Here is a 22,020-nt window from a genome sequence, read left to right on the forward strand (position 1 = left end):
TTTCAACTTTACGTCATTGTTTGAAGGTTTATTTTAGTGATTACATTATTCTAGCTTTTTGCTCGCTACTTCGTACACGTGGATTTCAGAAGTATGAAAACCTATTAAACATACTATTTCAAGATGGCGTATCAAAATAAATTATACATCATAGATTTTAAGATAGGCCTTTCAGAACAGAACTATTAAAACAGCATGGTACAATAATTATTGCGTGATGCCGGAACTAACATACAGACAGACAGAAATAAAAAATTAAAAATTACTTTGGCATCTATTAGACTTATTTAAACCCCTCATATTAATTCCTATCTGTAATTTCATATAAATACTTGCATTTAGAATGCGGAAACGTGTGTATACATGCAGATTTTGATTCGTAACAAGCATTTTTTTGCACCGCAAAGAAATTCGGCAGCTTCAATCGTCACACAATTTATATAAGAGCAACACGAGACTAAACCCATATATTCGAAATTTTCATTATATCAATCACAAAAAGAATCCAGAAAATCGGTTCCGATTTGGTGACGTAATCGAGTGACAGAAAAAAACGGACGAATTGAGAACCTCCTTTTTCGAAAGACGCTTAAAAATAACATGTCATAGGTATCTTGTACATGAAAATGTATATTCTGAGTTGGGATAACTCAAAATTCTGGGGAGGGGGTGGGGGGTAACTGTTCGTGATGGAGTCTAACAGACCCACTGCTAGCAATATTAACCCTATCAGGTCGATCTCTACGTGGTTCGCCCTGGAAACCATCGTGGTTCATTCTTGACGAATTCGTCATGGTGAGCCAACTAAGCTACATTTATCCTCACCTATCATCCCTCACTAGTTCCCCGCTATTGTATATCGATAGCACAGGCGAGGTTACTATTCCATTTTCACCCATTAAAAGTCCTCAAAATACGTGCAATCTTTCGACGGCAGAGGGCGCCACTCTCGCGTGTTTAGTAATTATAGATCAGGACTCACCATCGCGGCTCATTCCAAGCTTGAGGCACTTCTGCAGCCTGCAGTACTGGCACCTGTTCCTGTTGACTCGGTCCACCACGCAGGCCTTGTTGCGTGGACACTGGTAGTTCACCACTGAAAGAATTCACTGTATTATTAAGGGGAATATAGTCCCACTGGTAAACACAGTACTGAGAAGAGGTATTGGCCTATGTATACTACTAGCCACGCGGCTTGAATTGTGTTTTCCAAAAAAAAAAACCTCAATTGAGTCAAAACTAGTTATTTTGATTTAAAAATTAAACTGTTGAATCGATTTTGATAAAATTTCTATGGGACTTGTAAATAGGTATATTCTTTCAAATAAAAAAAGAATTTTTCGAATCGGTGTATAATTGACAGAATTATTAGGTTACAAAAAGGTAAAAAACACAACTAAATTAGAACTTTTTTTTCGAAATCAGTTGATAAATTTAAACTCAATAACCATGTAACTGGCATAAAATCACTTTAAAATTTTGGCATAATTTTTTTTTAATTATTTAATTGTTAAAATACCTGGCGATCAATAACTTAAAATTACCTTTAACTCTTTTTTTTCATACTATATATTTTATATACACCATACCTACTCCAGTGGCGGACTAAGCCCGTTAGAGGCCCGAGGCGGCAAAACTGAATGAGGCCCCCAGTTTAAGAAGTTGATGTAATTTTACTAATTCTAAATTCATTTTTTTGTATATGCATTTTATCTTTTTCTACTGCGTATGTCTATCTATGTCTGTTGTTGTTTGTGTGCATGTAAGTAATGCAAATAATCGCACCGCTTATCATCAGGTGGACCGTATGCTTGTTTACCACCTCAGTGATAAAAAAATATATATATATCGTCATAGTCGTAGAATACTGATGGAATACTGATGAATCTTTGTCAGATCCGTCAGTATTCTACGGCTATGACGATATATCTATCTATCTACAGGCTTATTATTCAGTTCACATTTGTACGTATAAGTGTTTATTTTTATTGGTAGCAATACAGATTTCCAGTCCCATTGCCAACAATATACCATGTTAGGTCTACCTCCACGTAGTCCCCCCTGGAAACCATCGTGCTGAAATCCAAGTGTGTTTATCACGATGACCTAAGTTTCATTCTCACCTATTATCCCTCACTGGTGCCCCGTCAGCGTATACCGTTAACGCGGGCGGAGTTATTAGTACCATTTTATAAAAAAAAAAAACACTTACTGGTACCCCCCCCCCCCCGGCATATGCTGATAGCCCATTTCAATAAAAAAAATGGATGTAGTATATAATATAGTTTTATGATTTTATCTAAACTAATATTATAAAAACCAGAGGGAGACTTTGTACAAAAGTCGATTGCTTGGGTGCCTCTGTTCCATTCGTGTTTCTACCGTGAAGCAGTTGTGTTTGCATGGCTGTGTTTCGGTTTGAAGGGTGGGATGTGGCGTGAATTTACAGGGTACAGAGGAATAACAACCGAGTCCTCAGGAATGGCAACGCATGGGGGGTATCATGGGCGAAACAGTACACTCTGTTATGTCCATGGTACAGCTCATGTCTATAGGCGACGGTTACCACTTTCCATCAGGTGGGCCGTCAGCTTGTTTGCCATTCTAAGTTGTATAAATAAATATTTTAAAATATTTCAACACTTAACCAATTTTAAAATTCTTCCATCTATAGAATGCTACATTATCGGCGAATTACATGGGCTGTATTTTATTTTCCCTACCCATGTAAACCCGGGGCGTATCACTAGTCTTATAATACAAGAAGGATGATAAATGAACCTGACCTGTGCTCTGTGACCGGCGGAAGAAGCCCTTGCAACCTTCGCACGTGATCACCCCATAGTGGACCCCTGATGACTTGTCGCCGCACACCTTGCATGGTATTATTTCAATTTGGGCTGCAACAAGAGAAACAAATATATATTATTAAAATGCACACTCATATTTCGTTTTGCGAACAAGTACATTTATGACCGACTTGAAAAAAAGAAGGTTCTCAATGCGGTTGTATTTTTTTTTTGGTTTGTCGTCTAAGAACTCCGTCATTTGTAAATCGAATTGGAAAATTCTTTTTTTATCTGAAAGTCACTTTCAGATTGGTCCCTATAAGTAAGTAGTTTATCAATCATTTTTCATCACAACAGTAAATACTGTCGATTGAAAAAAAATTGTAAGAATCAGTTTAGAATTGGCAACGTCACCACGTAACATAACCACAAAAAAAAAATAGAGAACTTCCTCCTATTGAAAGTCACATAAAAAACTAGCTACGTGAGTCATAAAAAAATCATGTTTAAAAAGTCATGTTTATATAAATTGTACTTATTTGTATTAAATCTAAATACATTTTGATTCACTATTTCTTTTTTTTTTTTTTTGCTAATAAAAGAATTATCACAAAATAAATGTACGAACCAATTCAATATATTATCGTTTGATGTATTATGAAAAAAAGGCGTTAATTGATTGCAAACAAAACTGTTACGTTGTTACGAAAGGTGACAAAATTCAAATTTCGAACTGTCACGTTCCACGACGGCTACCGTTTTCGGTCGAATGGTTCATCGACCCCGAGGCAAGGTCGGAGCGCGGCCAATGACTGGCCGTTGCGTGTGTGCGTGGCTCAAGTCACAACCACATCGAACCTGGATAAGGCTAAAGCAGGGATCCCATTCTGCTATACTCGATGCGAGTCGTAATCTTGTTTTTTTCAAAGATTTCAGAATTGTTCTAAGGTTTTTTTCCTCGTTACAAATTAGATATAATCTCATCCGTGACGTTTGATTCTAACAACAAATTTGAATTTAACGATTTCAACGATTAATTGTTAATTTGTAATTTCTGCCACGTGTACCCTAAGTATATGGTACTCGTAGCAAATTATATAGCCGTATATTTCTTTTTTTTTTTTTTGAATAACGATAATCTATACTAATATTATAAAAATGAAAGATTTTTTTATATGTTCGTTTGTTTGTTTTTTTTTTTTTTTGTTTGTAATGGTTAATAAACTAGAAGTAGTCAATTTTATTTATTTGGCACACATAACAGACGTTTAAAAATAAAAATTTAAACTATAACATGCAAGTACATTAATGTACTGATCAGGTAAACTTGCCATCACATGTGCACACAGTATGATCCAATAAATGCGACTGCAACAAAACCATTCGGTTGCAACAATTGGTGATAAAAATTAAACAACAACAATTGATATTAAAAATTCTTTCATCTATAGTAAACTACAATATCAGCGAGTGGGGAGGAAAGGGATTGTTAGTAATGGAGACTGAGAATCCCATAGCTAGCAATATATCCAACCAGGTCGACCTGCTCGCGGTTCCCCCTGGAAACTATCATGGTTAATTCCTGATGAATTCATCATGATGGGCTAACTGGCCTGTTTTCATTCTCATCTATCTCTCTTCACTGGTGCTCCGCCAGCGTATCCCGTTAGCGCGGGCGGGGTTACCATACCATTTTCACCCATCAAAAAAAAAATATCAGCGAGTAACATAGGAACTTATCTTTTATACTGTGTACCCGTGAGATGCCTGGATTGCTGGCGTGTAATGATTTTGTTACGTTTTAGTTACTTGGCTCTACTGCATGCATAACAATTATGTAAGTGCGCCTTTAAATTCTAAGAATGCACTAAAACAGAATTTACATTTTATAATTAAACACAAATGAAATATTAGTAGAGATTTTCCGTTAACGAAATTTATTTTAAATTTAAAAATTAAGATAGATTTAATTTTTATTCTTTTTTTAAATTCCAATTATTGTGTTCAATTCGAGCACATATATCGTCATAGTCGTAGAATACCGACGGATCTTTATATGTAATCTTCGTAAGATCCGTCAGTATTCTGCGACTATGACGATATGATAACTGGGAGTAATGTTTGGAATTTGGAACCTAGTTTTTTTTGTGTTATAATCTCAGTTATTATCTAGATGAAATTTCCCAACAGCTTCTCAATTGTAATTTCATAGGAAATTCGTAATTAAGAAATATTGCAGGTGTCCATAGGCTATAGTACCTATTTACCATCAGACGGGCTGTATGCTTGTTTACTTTTGCCACAAAAAAAATCAAATTTTCAATTTCATGTCAAGGAATTTATTTACAGTTATGTTTTTCGTTGTTCATTTTTAAATTGCATTTTTTTTTAAATAATTTGATAAAAACTATTTAAATTATTTGCACCACAAGGACATCGCCATTTCATTAATCGATTACATTTCTAAAATGGCGTCGCGGCATAGACAATAATAGTGATGTAACAATGAGCGATTATTTTTATGTGCCGTATACCTTGCAACACCATTGTCTGTGTGGCAATATCCTACATCTTAGCCGCAATTTTATGGTTATTTGTTATTGCTAAATATTTTAGTTTTGGTCTAGAACATAGACATACATAGATAGATCTAACTTCAATATCACTACATAGTATAAAACAAACTCGCTGTCGCTGTCTGTCCGTCCCTATGTATGCTTAAATCTTTAAAATTACGCAACGGATTATGAAGCGGTTTTTTTGAATAGATACGAGTGATTCAAGAGGAAGGTTTATATGTATAATACATGCATAATATTGTAGAGAAACACTGATAAATTTAAAGGTTTCTAATGTGATGTCGTAAATAAACACATTTTTTGCGCTTAAATTGCAAACGCTGGCTGAACCCTACGAGATAAATCAAAATAATAAAATAAAATATAAATAAAATAAAATAAACGATGGATAAATTTAATCTAAATATAATTTATAATCAATAAACAGTATTGTACACTTCGACAAAAGGACAACATATAAAAAAGTCCGCTGTTTTTGGTATATGTCGTATTTTTTGTATCTCTTTTTGTTGTTTATAAAGATATTCTGTAGTAGGTAGGTATATTTAGTATCAGTATTGCACCCGTGCAAAGCCGGGGCGGGTCGCTAGTATATATTATAGAGGAGTAATCAAAGGTCTCTAGAATCAGTATGTATACATGAGACAAGTTATGCAAGTGCAAGTAAGAAATATACTAGTATGTAAGGACATACGACTTTGGCATTCAGTAACCTCTACACTTTTTGGGTGAAGATAAATAACATCAAAATATCTGTATTGTATTTTTTTGCCCGTGTCATATAGATTTTTAGAGTCATCGTAATGCATTTTTCTTTTTATACGTAGTTACAATAATGTCAGTATATTATAAACATATTTAGGTCCATTGCCCACCTCATAATATTATGGTGCCCACCCTAAAAGCTGAAACGAACCTATCAGCTGTAAGCAAAGACATGTCTAAATATACATATGTTCCTAATTTACGAGTAGGAGGTTTGAACACGCCTATACAAGTATTTTCTTTTGTTTCTGCTTATCTTTTACACAGTCTATTCATCTCTCTCCATCGTTGTTCATACTCAACGAGAACGTTTACTCCTAGATGTATTTGTCTTATAATTTCCATACTAATTTTGTCAATAGTGAAATAGGATTTTTAATTTATTAAAATGATTTTGAAAGTGTATCGAGATTATCGATACCATAAACAAATATAGATAAATAAATACTGTCAACATCTTATTTTTTTTTCTCAGCATACATCTTATTGATAAAATACACGCAATATTATTATATTACATAATAATAGAAATAAAATTTAAAAAAATCAACACTATTAAGAAAAATAAACTTTAATAAAACTGCAGGACACCACTAGTTTGTATGGAGATAAACACAGTCGTGCTTCCTGCAATCGGGTAAAAAAGGGACAAGCTATGGACCTGGCCCGTTGCACACAGCCAGCTGATCGTGACGTCACCGGTCGCCGACCCCGCAGCACCGTTCAAATATCGAACTCCTCGTTCGAAATTGTATCACGCCCGCCGTGACGTCACCGCGTTTTGAATTTGGAATACGTATTAGGTAGGTTTATTGCACCGTTACCAACGTTGGCTATGTGTGCGTTGGCAGTAGGTCATTTTTTTGTTTGATTATTTTTCCATATTACGTGTTTATTTAAGAATATTCTCTGTTTTTGTAGTGAAAAATGTATTTTTATTTATTCCTTCCATATTTAATGATTTAAATAATTTTTCTGAATGGTAATCTAAGTAGGAAGATATATTCTTTGTAAAATTATGAATATCTTAATTCTTAATTAAAAAATTTTGTTCGCTTGAAATTAAAGTTAAAGAACCAAGGGCAAGTGGTTTTTAAAGTTTATATTCACTTGACTTATTGACACCAAAAGTCGTGAGTTCAAATCTGGCTGACAATAAAAATGTCAATTTAAATTTCAGATTAATTCTACAGTTAGAAAAACCACCGTTAATAAACCAAATTAATATGAAAGACGCGGTGGACTCGCCGCCTGATGTTGGATTCAAATCTTGTCAGTGTTATATGGGCATTTCATGGTCTATGAATTTTTTTTAAAGTGGTAATCTGTCACTATCTTCTTTTTTATAAAAAAAAAAAAAGTTTATGGCGAAAACTTTCTTACCTTTGTTAGTTTTATATCTATGAATTTAAATTGTTTTTATATGTTTCTATTAACATTAACGACTCAATTTCGCACGAATAGATAAACAGAAAAATAAATTATATTAGCTTTGATAGGCAAATTTTAGATACTTTAACTTTCTTTTTTGTAATTTTCGTAGGAATCTCTAAATTTTTTTATCTAATATAGCTATAGCTCATGTTACTTTCGATAATAAAGCTTTCTATAGGTGAAAAAATTCCTAAAAATCAGTTGTTTAGTTTTTGAATTTGACCATTACAAACAAACATACAAAAAATATATATATATATTTCCTCTTTATTATATTAGTGGAGATTCTTTTTTTGTTTTTTTTTCGACAGTATTTACTGTCGTGTTGGTCTCATACATAGGTATTAATTTTGTCATGTAGATATGAAGATACCGTATTTTTTACAGAACAATATATTAAATTATATAGATTCTTAATACTTTCCTTTAGAATGCCATCAATTGTCATCTACCATCTCAAAATTATAACAAAAAAAAAAATTATTTAAGTCACGTTATTCGAGAAAGCGTTTTGCATCCAAATCGATAAAAAAAAAACTAAATGGAATGTAGTCTTGAACTTGTCTTGAGCCTATTTATTAATTAAAAAAAAAAAATAGAGAGTACACCAACACACCCACAGAACGTCACAATCGTTGGCGGTCAATGGCCTGTCGAGCCTTCATGCTAAACCTCGAACACCAGGCTCTAGTTCCAAATTTGAATTTTAATCTAACGGCTTGCGTACGTCACGGGTGAACGACCGCGGTTGTCCGAACTAACGTTACACTACCGCCTTAACTTTACCGTCCGCGAAGAAGCACGTAACACTTATTACAAAGTTAATAGAACATAATTTCGTTTAACAATTAATTTTAGTAAAGCCAAGTACATCGCCGTTCGAAATTCGTATGAGAGAATAGTGCTCGAAATAGTTTTTATGTGCATAGTGGCAGGAAGTTAGATTTTTATTTGCTCCATTCGAAATTTAATAACTAAGGAATTGTTTGATGAAAACCACTTAAAATTAAAAGCTTCTTGGAGATTATCACGCGGAATCGTAATCTATAAATGGGAACGTAATTATATAATCTTCTTTCCATTTTAGCTGGAAAAAGCTAGTTAGGTTATGATCAGAATTAATTAAAGAATACCTTTTAACTATAACTTTTTCCCCGCAAAAAAAAAAAAAAAACAGATATTTCAATAGTGATACAATTAGCCAGTAATTTAAATACCTATTCTTATTTTAAATCGAAAAAATGCACCAATGAAAGATGAGATGTTTCGTAGAGACATTACATTTAAATATTTGAATTTAGAACGCGAAATCATATACCCATGAGTACAAGTTTGCTTTGTAACAAGCGCTAATTTCTTTTAAAGAACAAGCAGCATCTTCAATGGTCCCAAAGATAATAAATACGGATATAATATTCATCATGACGGGTCAACTGACCTGCTTTCATCCTCACCTATCACTCCTACTGGTGCCCCGACAACGTATACCGATAGCGCAGACGGGGTTACCATTCCATTGTCATCCCATTGAAAAAAACCCTAGAACTGTATAGGCTGTACATACAGGAAGGAAAACAAATATTCACAAACGTAAAGAGTATGTTACATCCCTGTCATTCCTTTTTTTGTAATGAAGTCTATGTGCAAGCACTATGTGTCTAACAAAAAAAAAGTTATTTCAAACTTAACAATAAAATACATTCATAAAAACTGATGAGATGTTTCGTTTCAACATTAAATTGAAAATGTTTGAATTTGGAACGCAAAATCAAAACACAATTCCGTATTCCAAATTCAAATGTGTCCAATATTATAACCACGAATCATCTTTTCCTTCATCGCTGTATCTGTGACGACAAAGTCGCTGTTTTTTTTTTCTTTTTTGCGGAGCAAAGACTTTTATTTTTTCACATGTCCTTCAGTCAATTCTGGCTAGAGTGTTTGAAATTGACAAGCGTGCTCTTAAAATGACGGGTTCATTCACCTTAACGCGCCGCGACTGATTCCTCGGCCAAAACTATGTATATAACTATATGCAATTGTATTGAATCGATGTAAATAAACGCAGTTATTTTAAGATCGTGTCTCTATTTACAGCGACACATGCAGTTTGATAATATATATAGATATACCACAAGGACCATAAACTTTACAGAGTACACTGTAATGCCATGGTACCCCTCATGTATCATCCACTCCTAAGTACTAAGATGTTATTACTTCATACCCTGTAATTTCACGGCCATATCCCAACCTTTGAACTAGCCATCCAATTACACCTATTTGATGGCAGAAATATGAATGGGTCAGCGGTACCCAAACTAACAACTTTCTGGTTAAACTACATCTCGGTCACGTGAGCTACTTATATGGTAAATCACAACCGATCATACAAATTCGTTACGTCATATACTCTATTATTTATTTATTTACGTAATATTCAGTTAAATAATAATTATTACATAATTAGAAATTAACAAACTGTGTTTTAAAACGATGAACGAATTAAATCGATAACAGTATATCGAAACGCGAGATGCTATCAGAGATAAACCGCTGTTGCTAACTATAATCGCGTGATAACCTCCCGTAACTTTATATACGCCAATCGAGAATCGATTTAATGGCCTATCCATCAAATTGGATAGATTTTATGGATTAAAGTGTTATAAAGTCGCATACAGCTTTATTATTTGCCTAACAGGGAGTCCTAGGTGGTTATTTGAAAGACATAACTAATATGAACCTTAATTAGCACATCATTATGTTAACAAGTATATTAAACTCAATATAAAACACAAAATTTAAAATTGTTAAAATAAAACATTAAATAATGATAAATTTAGATATATTATTTTAATCAAATCAAAAAAGATTTTTCTCAACAAAGGAAAACGAGAGCTTCAATCATGATAAAATAAACACGGTATCAACAAGTTAGTAAACCCTATTAATTACACAAATAATTGACACAACTGATTCAGAATTAATGATGTCATCAGGTAACATCAGAATGTAGAAACTTCTTTAGGAAATATCCTATAATATCTAGAATAAATAAAATTTTACCAGAAGGAGACTTTGTGCAAAAGTCGTTTGCTTGGGTACCTCTGTGTCATTAGTGTTTCTACCGTGAAGCAGTTGTGTTTACATGGCTGTGTTTCGGTTTCAAGGGTGGGATATGTCAGTAAATTGACAGCGTACAGAGGATTAACACTTGAGTACTCAGGCAACGTATGTGCGAAACAGTATACTCTGTTATGTCTATGGTACTGCTCATGTCTTACCACTTTCCATCAGGTGGGTCGTCAGCTTGTTTGTCATTCTAAGTTGTATAAAAAAAATATTCAGATACATTAAGAAAAGTTGAACCTATGACCTCATTGACGCAGTGTTAATAGCGCTACAAAAGTCATCAATAAATGTTGAACGCACTTCAAATTATATAAGTCGAGTATTTTATTTATAATATTAATATTGTACATTGATAATTACAATTTATCTTTAAGTATAAAAATTGCAAACAAATAGGTACACAACCCGGCAAGTGACAATGACCCAATATCGGTCACAATGTATCATTATCGTTATCGAAGAATCGCACGTAACGCGCGTAACTGTAGTGCAGAGTGACGTTTGTGACATCACGGGGTCAATGTGCTCTCGGATAACGCGCGTTTATGTTTTATAATTGAGTATAGCCCGAGATCTTTTTTATTGACCTACCGGGGTTCATGAGTCTCCATGTTGAATTTAGAAGACATTTTTTAAAAATATTGATTCCATTTTCAAATCTATTTTTTTATTGCAAATTATGAACCCAGTATGTGTCATAGAAAAGGTATTCTTAATCTATAGTACAGGGTCTTCATAGATACTGAAATAAGTTACGCATAGGAGTTTATCTATGTACAGTAATTGATCTATTTATAACTTATGTATAATAATTATTTAAGTAATTTATCTAAGGTCATATCTTCAAAAGGAGATTCTGATACATAGATGAATCATATATTTTGTCCTATTTATTATTATTATTAATTTATTTTTCTAGTCCTAATGACTACAATTTCCTTCGATTATTTATTTAAGTGTTAATTATTTAAAACATGGCCAATATTCTAGAATATTCGTAACTCGATACAGTTCACTGAACCCGTGGCCGGATTAGTCATAATTATTGTCATTTGATTACACGTTTTATTACCACATCAAAGCAAATGCAGTGTTTGCTTATTTTTAACACTACTTTTTACTCGCGACTTCGTCCGCGCGACCGAAATATGTTCAATGACCGGGATAAAAAGTAGTCTCCTTTTTATTTTTTTTATTTTCACTTTAATGCACAGTGTCAACATATGTATATTTGGTGGACTTAACGGCGTTCTTCTACCAAATTTCAGTGATTGATTAAGTCGTTAGAGCGTTATGAGGTAACAAACACACACACATTTATAATATTAATAAGTATATTTATTATTATTAATTCAGCCATTAATTGTCCATTGTTAAACATAAGCCTACCCCATAAGGGGAGTTTTGCCAATAGTTGCCACGCTTGGCAGATGGGTTGGAAACCGCATAAATGAATGAATGAGTATACTTTATTTGCATTATACAATATAGGAAATAAGCAAGACAATTTACAAACACGACGATACAATTGTATAAGTACAACGATGGACGGATATTAGTTAGTCTTTCAAACAAAAACTACTAAAAGTTGGTACTCGTGTAAGCTATATCTTATCTTAGTATATAGGTTACTAACTCACGTGGGCGAAACCGCGAGATACAGCTAGTTTAGCGAATACATTCTTACGTAATCGCTTAACATTATCACAAAAATTTAAAATATTATTTTTGATGTCGCTTAAAAACTACAATTGTATTTAGTCTATGCTTTTTATGCCATTGTAAGGTAAAAAAACTTACCGTATCTTAATTTAAATTTAGAATCAGTCAGAATAAAAGGCGCCACTTGACTCAAAGTCATCATTCGTCAAATAAATTAGAGCGCGCTCAAAAATAAAAGTGACAGCCAAGTGTGACGTCACGATGACGTCAAAGGTCACTGAACTCTTGCCACCGCGCTGTATGGCACGTTCGATTTTTAAAGGCCGGTGTTCTTTAAGCGACTTACACATTGAGGTATTTAAGATGGGCCTGGACACTTAAAAAAAGCTCATATGCACTCTCAAAGATATCTGCGAAGCTTCGCTGGCATCTTTGGGTGGGCACTAAAAGATTCAGAGGTGGGCACGCCCTCACCCGGCCCTACGCTTAATATGCCTATGAACTTATACAAAGAGTAGGTTCTCAATTTATCCGTATTTTTGTGGTTTAAGAAACCGATTTTGATAATTATATTTTCAATCAATAGTTTACTCGAATGTTAATTTAATTTTGGGACAATTAAAGTTGCCGTTTTTCTTTGCTAAACTAAATATATAGCCGACACACGATTGCGCGTTCTAAATTCAAATATTATTTTCAAATTAGGCAATGTCTCTACGAAACATCTTGTTGCTCATATCGGTGTTTTATTCGTTTTTAAAATAAGAATGTTGAGATATTATTTTTGTTATATTTGAAATTTTAAAATAGGAATATTGAATATTAAATTTTATCACGATTGAAAGTCACTTTTTTTAACACAAATTAAAAATGTTCTATAATATTACATTAAGAAAAAATATGTTTTAATTTTTATTATACTTACGTATTCTAAGCAAAGACCATAATATTGTAAGGTTATAAACTAGCTCCTAGTGTTCTATTGCATGAATAGAGACAAACTAGACTAGACTTCTTGGTAAGTTGATAACTGTTGCAATATGAGATGACAATGATGACATCATGCAAGTAGGTGTTTGCGTTTGCTAAATTGACTGCAGTAATAATATTTTAAATAGATACCTAACTTGTACAATTTCTTTTAATTTAAAACAAATAATTGAGTATTATCATAGTTTTTTTTTTTAATAGATTCTGGTCTGAGTGTCTATTTCATTATTGTATTTTTTTAATAAATAATTATTTTCTGTAGAGTTATGTAAATAGATAAACCATCTCTATCTGTGTTGAGCGGACTTAATGCCCCTGATATTGCATCAGACGGGCCGTATGTTTGTTCACCGCCATAGTGATATAAAAAAAGCCAGAGGAAAACGTTGTTCATAATTAAAGATTATGCCCCACGGAAAAACCCGACTTTTAACTAATTGTGACAAAACCAGTAATTATATTGTGGTCTAAACTAAACTACTGAACCGATTTGGATAAGATTTCTATGGAACCAATCTGGAAGTATATCCTTTTAGATAAAAAAAAATTAAACGGAATTGTCTTCTTCTTTTTTAAAAATTGGTTGAAAAACCTATCTATGCCAGATATATATATGTAGCGTTAAAACAAGCCAGTTGTGTTTGCATGGCTGTGTTTCGGTTTGAAGGGTGGGATATGGTGTGAATTTACTGGGTACAGAGGAATAACACCTGAGTCCTCAGGAATGGCAACACATGGGGGGTATCGTGGGCGAAACAGTATACTCTGTTATGTCCATGCTACTACTCATGTCTATAGGCAACGGTTACCACTTTCCATCAGGTGGGCCGTCTGCTTGTTTGCCATTCAAAGTTGTATAAAAAAAATATCTCCTAATTCGTCCACCTCGCGCGGTGAACGCATCCACAAATTGATGGTATTCTTGAACCCGACTAAACTAATTCACTCAATTAACCAATCGTCTCATCCCGAAATATTGAACAACTACACTTGGAAAGGTCAAAGTTTTGTCTATGGTACGGGCCACAGATAATATAGTACTATACTAGTATCTATGATGAGCAGTTGGTGTTGCCATATTTTTTTATTTATTTATTCATTAGTACAAATGTGTGTACATGGCGGACTTAATGCTAAAAGCATTCTCTCCCAGTCAACCATAGGGAAGTGTCAGAATACTCGAATGCGGTACTAGTAATTGTTGATATACGTACATACTAAAATTACATATATAAACGAATAAATATATATGAATAACAAATATATTTACACATATATGATATATACTATATTATACACGAAATTGAGAATAATATAAAGCACTTACTGCTCGGATAAAGTAAGAAAGTGAGCGTGAACGCTTTTTTTGAAAGACGGTTTAGTCGGTAGTCTCTTAATGGCATCAGGAAGCGCGTTCCAGAGTCGTGAAGAATGTAGGAGAAAAGAGTTTAAAACGTAATCAGTACGGTGAGAGGGGAAAGATAATTGGAGAGTATTATTGGAACGAAGATTATATAGTCCTGGCATAGAATGGGCCACTCCATTCTTTTTCGTGGGTATCGTAAGCGGCTAAAGGAACTTAATGATCAAGGGATGGGCGGATGTGTCCCTCTTAAAACATCAATAAAAGGCTAACTGTGGTTGCCAACTCGCCTGCCAAGTGGGGCAAATACTGGCAGTACCCCCCTTATAGGGTAGGCTACGTTCAGCAGTGAACAGATAACGGCTGATACAAAAGAAAAATAGAGCTATACTTTTTTTTTTTTTTTAAGTATAGAATGTTGTCTCGGAATAATAAAATTTGTCGACAAATCATTGTCAGTCTTTGAGAAATAGGGTTTTAAAAAAAACTGACTAAACGTGAGTCCTACTTGCGCAATGAGGATTCCGTACAAATATGATAATTGAAAAAAAATTTTTGTTTTTTTGTGATATAACTACCAATTTATTTTTTGGTTATTTCCCTTCTCTGGTGTTATACGACACTGTTTCTTGTCAAATTTCACGTTTCTAGTCCAACGGGAAATACCCAATAGATTTTGATTTTCTTGCAAATGTCAAAAAATACGCTATAAATGGCCGCGACTTTTGCTTGCGTACACTTAGAAGTAAAATTTTTGATTTGAGTATTTGATATGAATTTGACCTCAATACCTCCATGTGTTCTTGAGATAAAGGGTCTTCAGAGACTAATAACAAAGTGATAATGTAAAATTGCCTTTTCCCTATTTATACGGAACTCCAAAAAACAAGTAAAAACCTCAAAATTTAAAAAAAGATATTTTCGCTATGATACTTATCTAGATAAACATTTTTTATTTTTCGCTTATGGCAACAAATAATATACAATTAAAATCTACGCAAAATACGCTAAATACAGTACCATCAAAATCTACGCAAGTCAAAGTGCAAAGGCAGTATGTCAAGTGCATTCACCCCGACGTATACACGTGCACTGTATACGCAATTGAAGAGTGACGTATGTCCACTACATATTAATCCAATATAAACCTTCACACTTAAGGAATAAAACTAAAATTTAAATGGCAACACAACATAGTGTATCATAGAACAAAAATGCAAATAGCGAATTTTAACAATACAAAATGCGCCTTATCTTCAAGTAGTACGCATTATTTTAGTACAATGCAACGGTAACTGCAAACGTTAGTCTAACCCAAATTTCCTAACAATTAACACGAATTCCGAACAAAGAAGAAAAAAATCGTTTTTAGTGGAAAACTGTATAATTTGGGACATACGCATTTAAATGCAATTGGGATCATGACGGGCAGATAACGTGATTGTTTATTAGTATTCGTAAATATTTTGTTTGTAGGTCACATAAGAGCTACCTAACTTGCCCGCTGTTTACGACAACCAGGTGTCTACCGAGTTATCGTTAGACACTAAATTAGAAGGAAAGAATTTAGTCCACAGGTAAAACAAATAAATTTTGCACAAAATAATCAGCAACTTCCATCGTAACGAAATTAAATTATTACTATTTTATACATATAAGCCGTGTGGTCCCGGCATAGAATAAACCACCCCTTCCTTTCCCGTGGGTGTCGTAAGAGGCGACTAAAGGAACTTAATGGTCTAGGGATGGGCAGCAACATCACTCTTAAAATATCTCCAAGACCTAACTGTGATTTCCAACCTGACTACCAGGTGGGAGGGGCTAGCGGTATACCCTGTCAGGTCGACCTTCACGTGGTCGTGATCTGCTTTTTCATTATCAACATATCATCCCTCACTGGTGTCCTGTCAGTGTATACCGTTAGCACAGGCGGGACTACCATTGCGTTATCATCCATTAAAAAAATTACATCTTAATATACCCTTTTTGAAGAAACCCCTACTGTAGTCTCTGTGTATGCATTTATGTATATGTATATATATATATATATATATATATATATATATATATATATATATATATATATATATATATATATAATTTGCTCTTTGTTAGTCTTGATAAAACTAAAAAACGTCTTGACCGATTTAAATATGTCTTTTAATTTGTTTTCTTATCTATAATACACGAGTGAATAAAAAGAAATAAACTTTACAGCTGAAAAATCGAAATATTACATTCTGTACAGGACTCGCTACTTCGGATTACTTTTAACAGATGGCGTTGTAAGTGATACGAGATTCATCGGGTCGAGTAGATTTAAATAAAAAAAAAAAATTACGCAATTCACACATCGATTGATAGCGTGTACAAATAGACTGACATACAGATAAAATATACCTATATAATCTATACGTTAACTAAATATTAAAGGTAAATAAACGGACTGATATTTTTATTTACTTATTAATGTCGTTATATTTAATTATCATATTTATAATAAATATAATCTATATATATATATATATATATATATATATAAGTACGTGATGCAAAAACTTTGTGCCCCTTTTTAAGAAAATTACGCGGACCCTGTTATGATCCGTCGCAATCCTACGCGGTCCGCGTAATGCCCCTGGTCACAGATAAATATAATACTATACTAGTATTGCAACCGTTCATAAGCTAAGGTAACCCGCTTACCATCGGGGGAAAAGGGATTGTTAGTAATGGAGACTGAGAATCCCATTGCTAGCAATATACCCAACCAGGTCGACCTGCTCGCGGTTCCCCCTGGAAACTATCATGGTTAATTCTTGATGAATTCATCATGATGGGCTAACTGGCATGTTTTCATTCTCATCTATCACCCTTCACTGGTGCTCCGCCAGCGTATCCCGTTAGCGCAGGCGGGGTTACCATACCATTTTCACTCATAAAAAAAACCCGCTTACCATCAGGTGGGCCGTATGCTAGTTTGCTACCTGAGTGATATTGTATAAAAAAATTATCAGAATTTACCCGCGATTTCATATGCGTGTCCGGGATAAAAAATGGTTGACAAGTTGCCACGCTTGGCAGGCGGGTTGGCAACCGCAGTTAGGTTTTAGAGATGTTTAAGAGGGAGGCTGCAGCCCGTCCCTCGACTATTAAGTTCCCTTAGTCGCCTCTTACGACACCCACGAGAAAGGAAGGGATGGCCTATCCTATGCCGAGACCATAGACCAATTTACGTCTGCACAGTCGGTTAAAAACTAGTCTAGGATACTACTGATCTAATGAACTAATAACTAATAAAAAAATATATATAATTGTAGATGATGTTTGGTCCATTAAGTAGGGTTGTCACTCGTCAATGATTATGCGACTTCTTTTCAATTTTTTAAACCACATTATATCTATTATGAAAAAATCATTAGAAAATTCTGACGCCAGAGGGCGACACTCATACGAATAGTAGAAGTAGTAGCAACTTACAAAAACATATTTTCAATTTCTTTGTATTATTATTGTTTTTTTTTTCTTTGTTATATTTTTGTGAATTGTGAACTAAGTTGTTTTAATGATTTTAATACTTTAGGCATAGGTCAACAATATAATAAATAAAACTAAAGTTATTTTTAATGACAAAGTTAGTGTAGACTATTGTTTGTAAACTTTAAACGAGTATAAACATAAATTCGGTTGATGATCGCGATTTATTGTTCTGTTTTATTTATCTCTATTATGATTTATTTATTCATTTAAAATAAAATAAAACAAGCAGTGGCAACCCTAGTAGCAAATAACTTTTATTATACGAACCTATTAGTTCTAAAGATATATTAAAATGAATCATAGTACATCTTTTAATATTGTAGTTTATGTTAATATATACGTTTTCTTATTTCACGGAAGGTGGGATTAAAAGAATCATCAAAATCGGTTTTTCATCCATAGGTGCATTGTAATTGATTAAAGTCGCTGTTTTTAGAATGCTTAAACGATTTTGATAATTTTAGCACACATAAAAGTAATTAAGAAAAGGATAAAATAATTCAAACTAGTTTGACCATACATTTTTTGTATGACGACTATAATTTACGACTTTAAATCATAGGATTCTTAAGTTGTTATTAAAAAATTTACTGGCCAGTTATAATTATAACATGCCAGAAATAATTTAAAAAAATAATAAAAAAAAATGTACCTCTAATGGAATTAGCAGCTTTCTTATCCATGAACATTCCGGATATAGAAGAGCCAAACATCCCCTCACTGCTCCCTGGTGGAGGGGATGTGCTGTCAGCAACCGAGCCTGAGGTTATGTCCATGCCCATCTGGTTATGCATCACACCTTGAACGTCAGTATGGGGCTCTCTCTTCAACTGCATCCCTTGAGGGAGTGGTGACTGCGCCTGATGCAGCATGGTAGACGCTGACGAGTGCCCACCATGCTGATCAGGGGGCCACTGCGATCCGAACAACTCGTGGAACTGGCTGTTGTTCATTTCGAAATTTGAAATTTCAACTTTTTAAAAAAGTTTTCTTAATTCAACCGTATCCTGCTTCCTTTAGGTTACTCTCGGCGAATATTTTTGCAAACGCGCGAATTGCATTCGCATTGCGTCTCTTTTTACACTAGTATCACTGAACGTTTTGGTGTTTTGATGTTTTTTTTTCTTGAATGTTGTTTTATCGACTAAGTCGATGTTAAGGCAACTTTTTTGTATATTTTTTTTAATTATATCACCATAAGAATTTTTCTTTGAAAAAACTTTATGGCACTCCCCAATGTTTCTCCAACTTGGTTGTTTGTTATTTTTGATTTTTTTTATTATTATTATTTTTCAGTTTTTAACTGATAAATATATTTCGACCGAGCGGCGATGTGAGATTTCTTTTAGCGAAATTGATTTCGGGTATTATCTTTTTGAAGAGCAACAAGTTTTTTGGCATTTTGTCTCCGTGGTTTGTTTGTTTATTTTTTCTTCGTTTCCTCTTAAATAAACATTATAAGGCACTATTCGGTTTATTGTAATTATTCACTTGTTCCCGTATACTATTATTTTTCTTACTGATCAAAATTTGCACAAAATATCTGTAAAGAGAAAACCAAAGCAGAAAGAAGAATTTATTTGATTTAAAAAGATGTTATTCGAATAAAAAAGTATAAATGCCAATTTGTGTTCGATTTTTAAATATGTAAGACTTTAGCTAACCGAACGTAGTTATGTTCAGTTATCTAAAATCCGGATAGACGAATTTACATGGGGCACGAATTTTTTATTTTTAAATTTAAAACTTTTAAACACCACTACGTTCCATTTTCCAAAGTAAAATCCTGGTCACTGCACTTCAAAGGCACTGTCACTGCATTAAAAAAAAAAAACAAGATGCGTTCACCTCACTGCTGGAAAAATTTGTACGTTATATTTTGTACTATGGTTGTTCACAACTCGGCTTCCCGACTACGACTGGCAGTACCAAGATGTTGACGCCAGGGCAGTCCGAACGTGACTGACGCGTTGACTAATCTTTACATAGGTTCACGAAAAAATTATATATTTTTTCATTCCGACCGAATAATCAACTTAGCTCATAGTGATAGTTCAATCGCCCCGGCGCAATGCGGACTATAATGGTTGAAAATATCTCCTTAAATATTGATACATAAGAAAAATCTCTTCAATAATCTTAAAGAAAAATAAATAAAATTAACTTTTTAGTTAATAAATGTTCAAATTTACTCATAAAAAGAGAGTAATTAATCAAGAAAATTGCCCATTATAGTCCGCATCAACTACAAGGCGACTCATCTTTGTGTGCGTACGTCGCTGCCGCGTACCGATGTAACGGCGCGCGCACACAGTCGAGCCGACGACACAACGGTTCATCGACCCCAGGACCCAAACAAAGTAGATTTCGGTGAAATGCTGTTGAACTCTAGTTTTGAATGTAGAATCGCCAGGGTGATAATGTTACGTTGTTCGTGATTCGCAACTCTTTTGCAGGACGTTCGAAATATGAATTTTCTCATTTCCTTTTTAACAGCCTTGTTTCAGTTCTATGATCTCCTTAGAATTTAATACGTGCCTATTTCGAATTTTAGCAATTTAAAATTTAATAGCGATGCCCATTGTATTTTAATAACTATACTATTTTCTAAACATGTTTTCAGTTCTCTTTTTAAATTAAAAATAACAGGCAGTATTAGTTATAGGCTAAGCTGTTGTATCGAAGTGTTAACAGGTCATTGACTCGGGAAAACGTTGTCAGCCGCAAATAGTTGGCGATTTTGTTTATCCTGAAGTTCGAACGGTAAGTGCCTACGTAGGCAGATAATTCGAAAACTACATTACGGATCTTAACAGAATTTATCATATTAATTAGTTCAATGCTAAAAATGAAAAATATTCATGCGTATGACATGTATTTTTTTTCATTTCCCTGCTTATGTTTTTCTATCCTAATATAATCTGCACCAATTTAGGGCAAATGTGAATAGACTGTTCATGGGCCCGCGAGCCCCATCTTAGACCATATCATCGTTTTCTATCAGGTGAGATCGTGATCAATGGCAGGACCCTTTAATAATTAAAAATAATTACTAATAAATTAAATGCAAAGATATATGTATTGTTTTCTCATTGTGATTATTTCTTGTAATTGTTTATATCTTCTATACTTATAATAAATCTGTAGAGAGGTCAATTCTGTACATGAAATATATTTGCAAAATAACTATCAGGCGGTAATTAGTGATCGATACTGATGCCAAAATTGTAATCAGTAAAATTTTTGTCTGTCTGTCTGTCTATATGTTCGTTATAGAAACAAAAACTACTCTACGGATTTTAACGAAACTTGGTACAATTATTCTTCATACTCCTGGGCAGGTTATAGTATACTTTTCATCACGCTACGATCAATAGGAGCAGAGCAGTGAAGGGAAATGTGTCTGTTACATCAAAACCACTGAACCGTGAGCAAGGACATAGGCTACTTATTTTACGAAAAACGACGGAGACACGGACGAAGTCGCGGGCAACAGCTAGTTTATAATAAGTTTATAATTGTAATCTTTTGTAGGAAACAATAAAGAGTATCTATCTATCTATGTATGTACATATGTACCTACTTTAAAAATCGTATAACTTATTTACCAAGATTATGTTTTTAGGATAGTTTTTCATACTTATATCTTTCATTTGCAGTAGTACATATATTATGATGCTGGATCATCCCTCTATGTTGTTTCTTACTTAAAGTCGCATAATTATGGATGGACTCATCAAAATCAGTTATAATATATTGTTATTAT

At 33.7% G+C, this 22,020-nt stretch overlaps 1 protein-coding gene across 18 annotated transcripts in view; it reads right to left on the reverse strand.

The window, feature by feature from the left end:
- Window positions 1–22,020, reverse strand: part of LOC113515726 (probable nuclear hormone receptor HR3) — a 178,192-nt gene that overhangs the window by 25,548 nt on the left and 130,624 nt on the right. For 10 of the 18 annotated variants that reach the window (XM_052898278.1, XM_052898264.1, XM_052898279.1 and 7 more), the window contains 2 exons: window positions 2,787–2,900; window positions 983–1,096 (listed from right to left, as the gene is read on the reverse strand). In XM_052898278.1, coding sequence (XP_052754238.1) covers window positions 983–1,096; window positions 2,787–2,900 — 228 coding nt within the window. Of the gene's footprint in view, window positions 1–982; window positions 1,097–2,786; window positions 2,901–18,906; window positions 20,235–22,020 lie in introns of those variants that run through there. The other 8 variants (XM_052898272.1, XM_052898270.1, XM_052898269.1 and 5 more) reach the window with 8 other exon arrangements.

This window comes from Galleria mellonella, unplaced genomic scaffold (assembly GCF_026898425.1).
Source record: "Galleria mellonella isolate WM207_F2 unplaced genomic scaffold, CSIRO_AGI_GalMel_v1 utg424, whole genome shotgun sequence".
Lineage (NCBI taxonomy): Eukaryota > Metazoa > Arthropoda > Insecta > Lepidoptera > Pyralidae > Galleria > Galleria mellonella.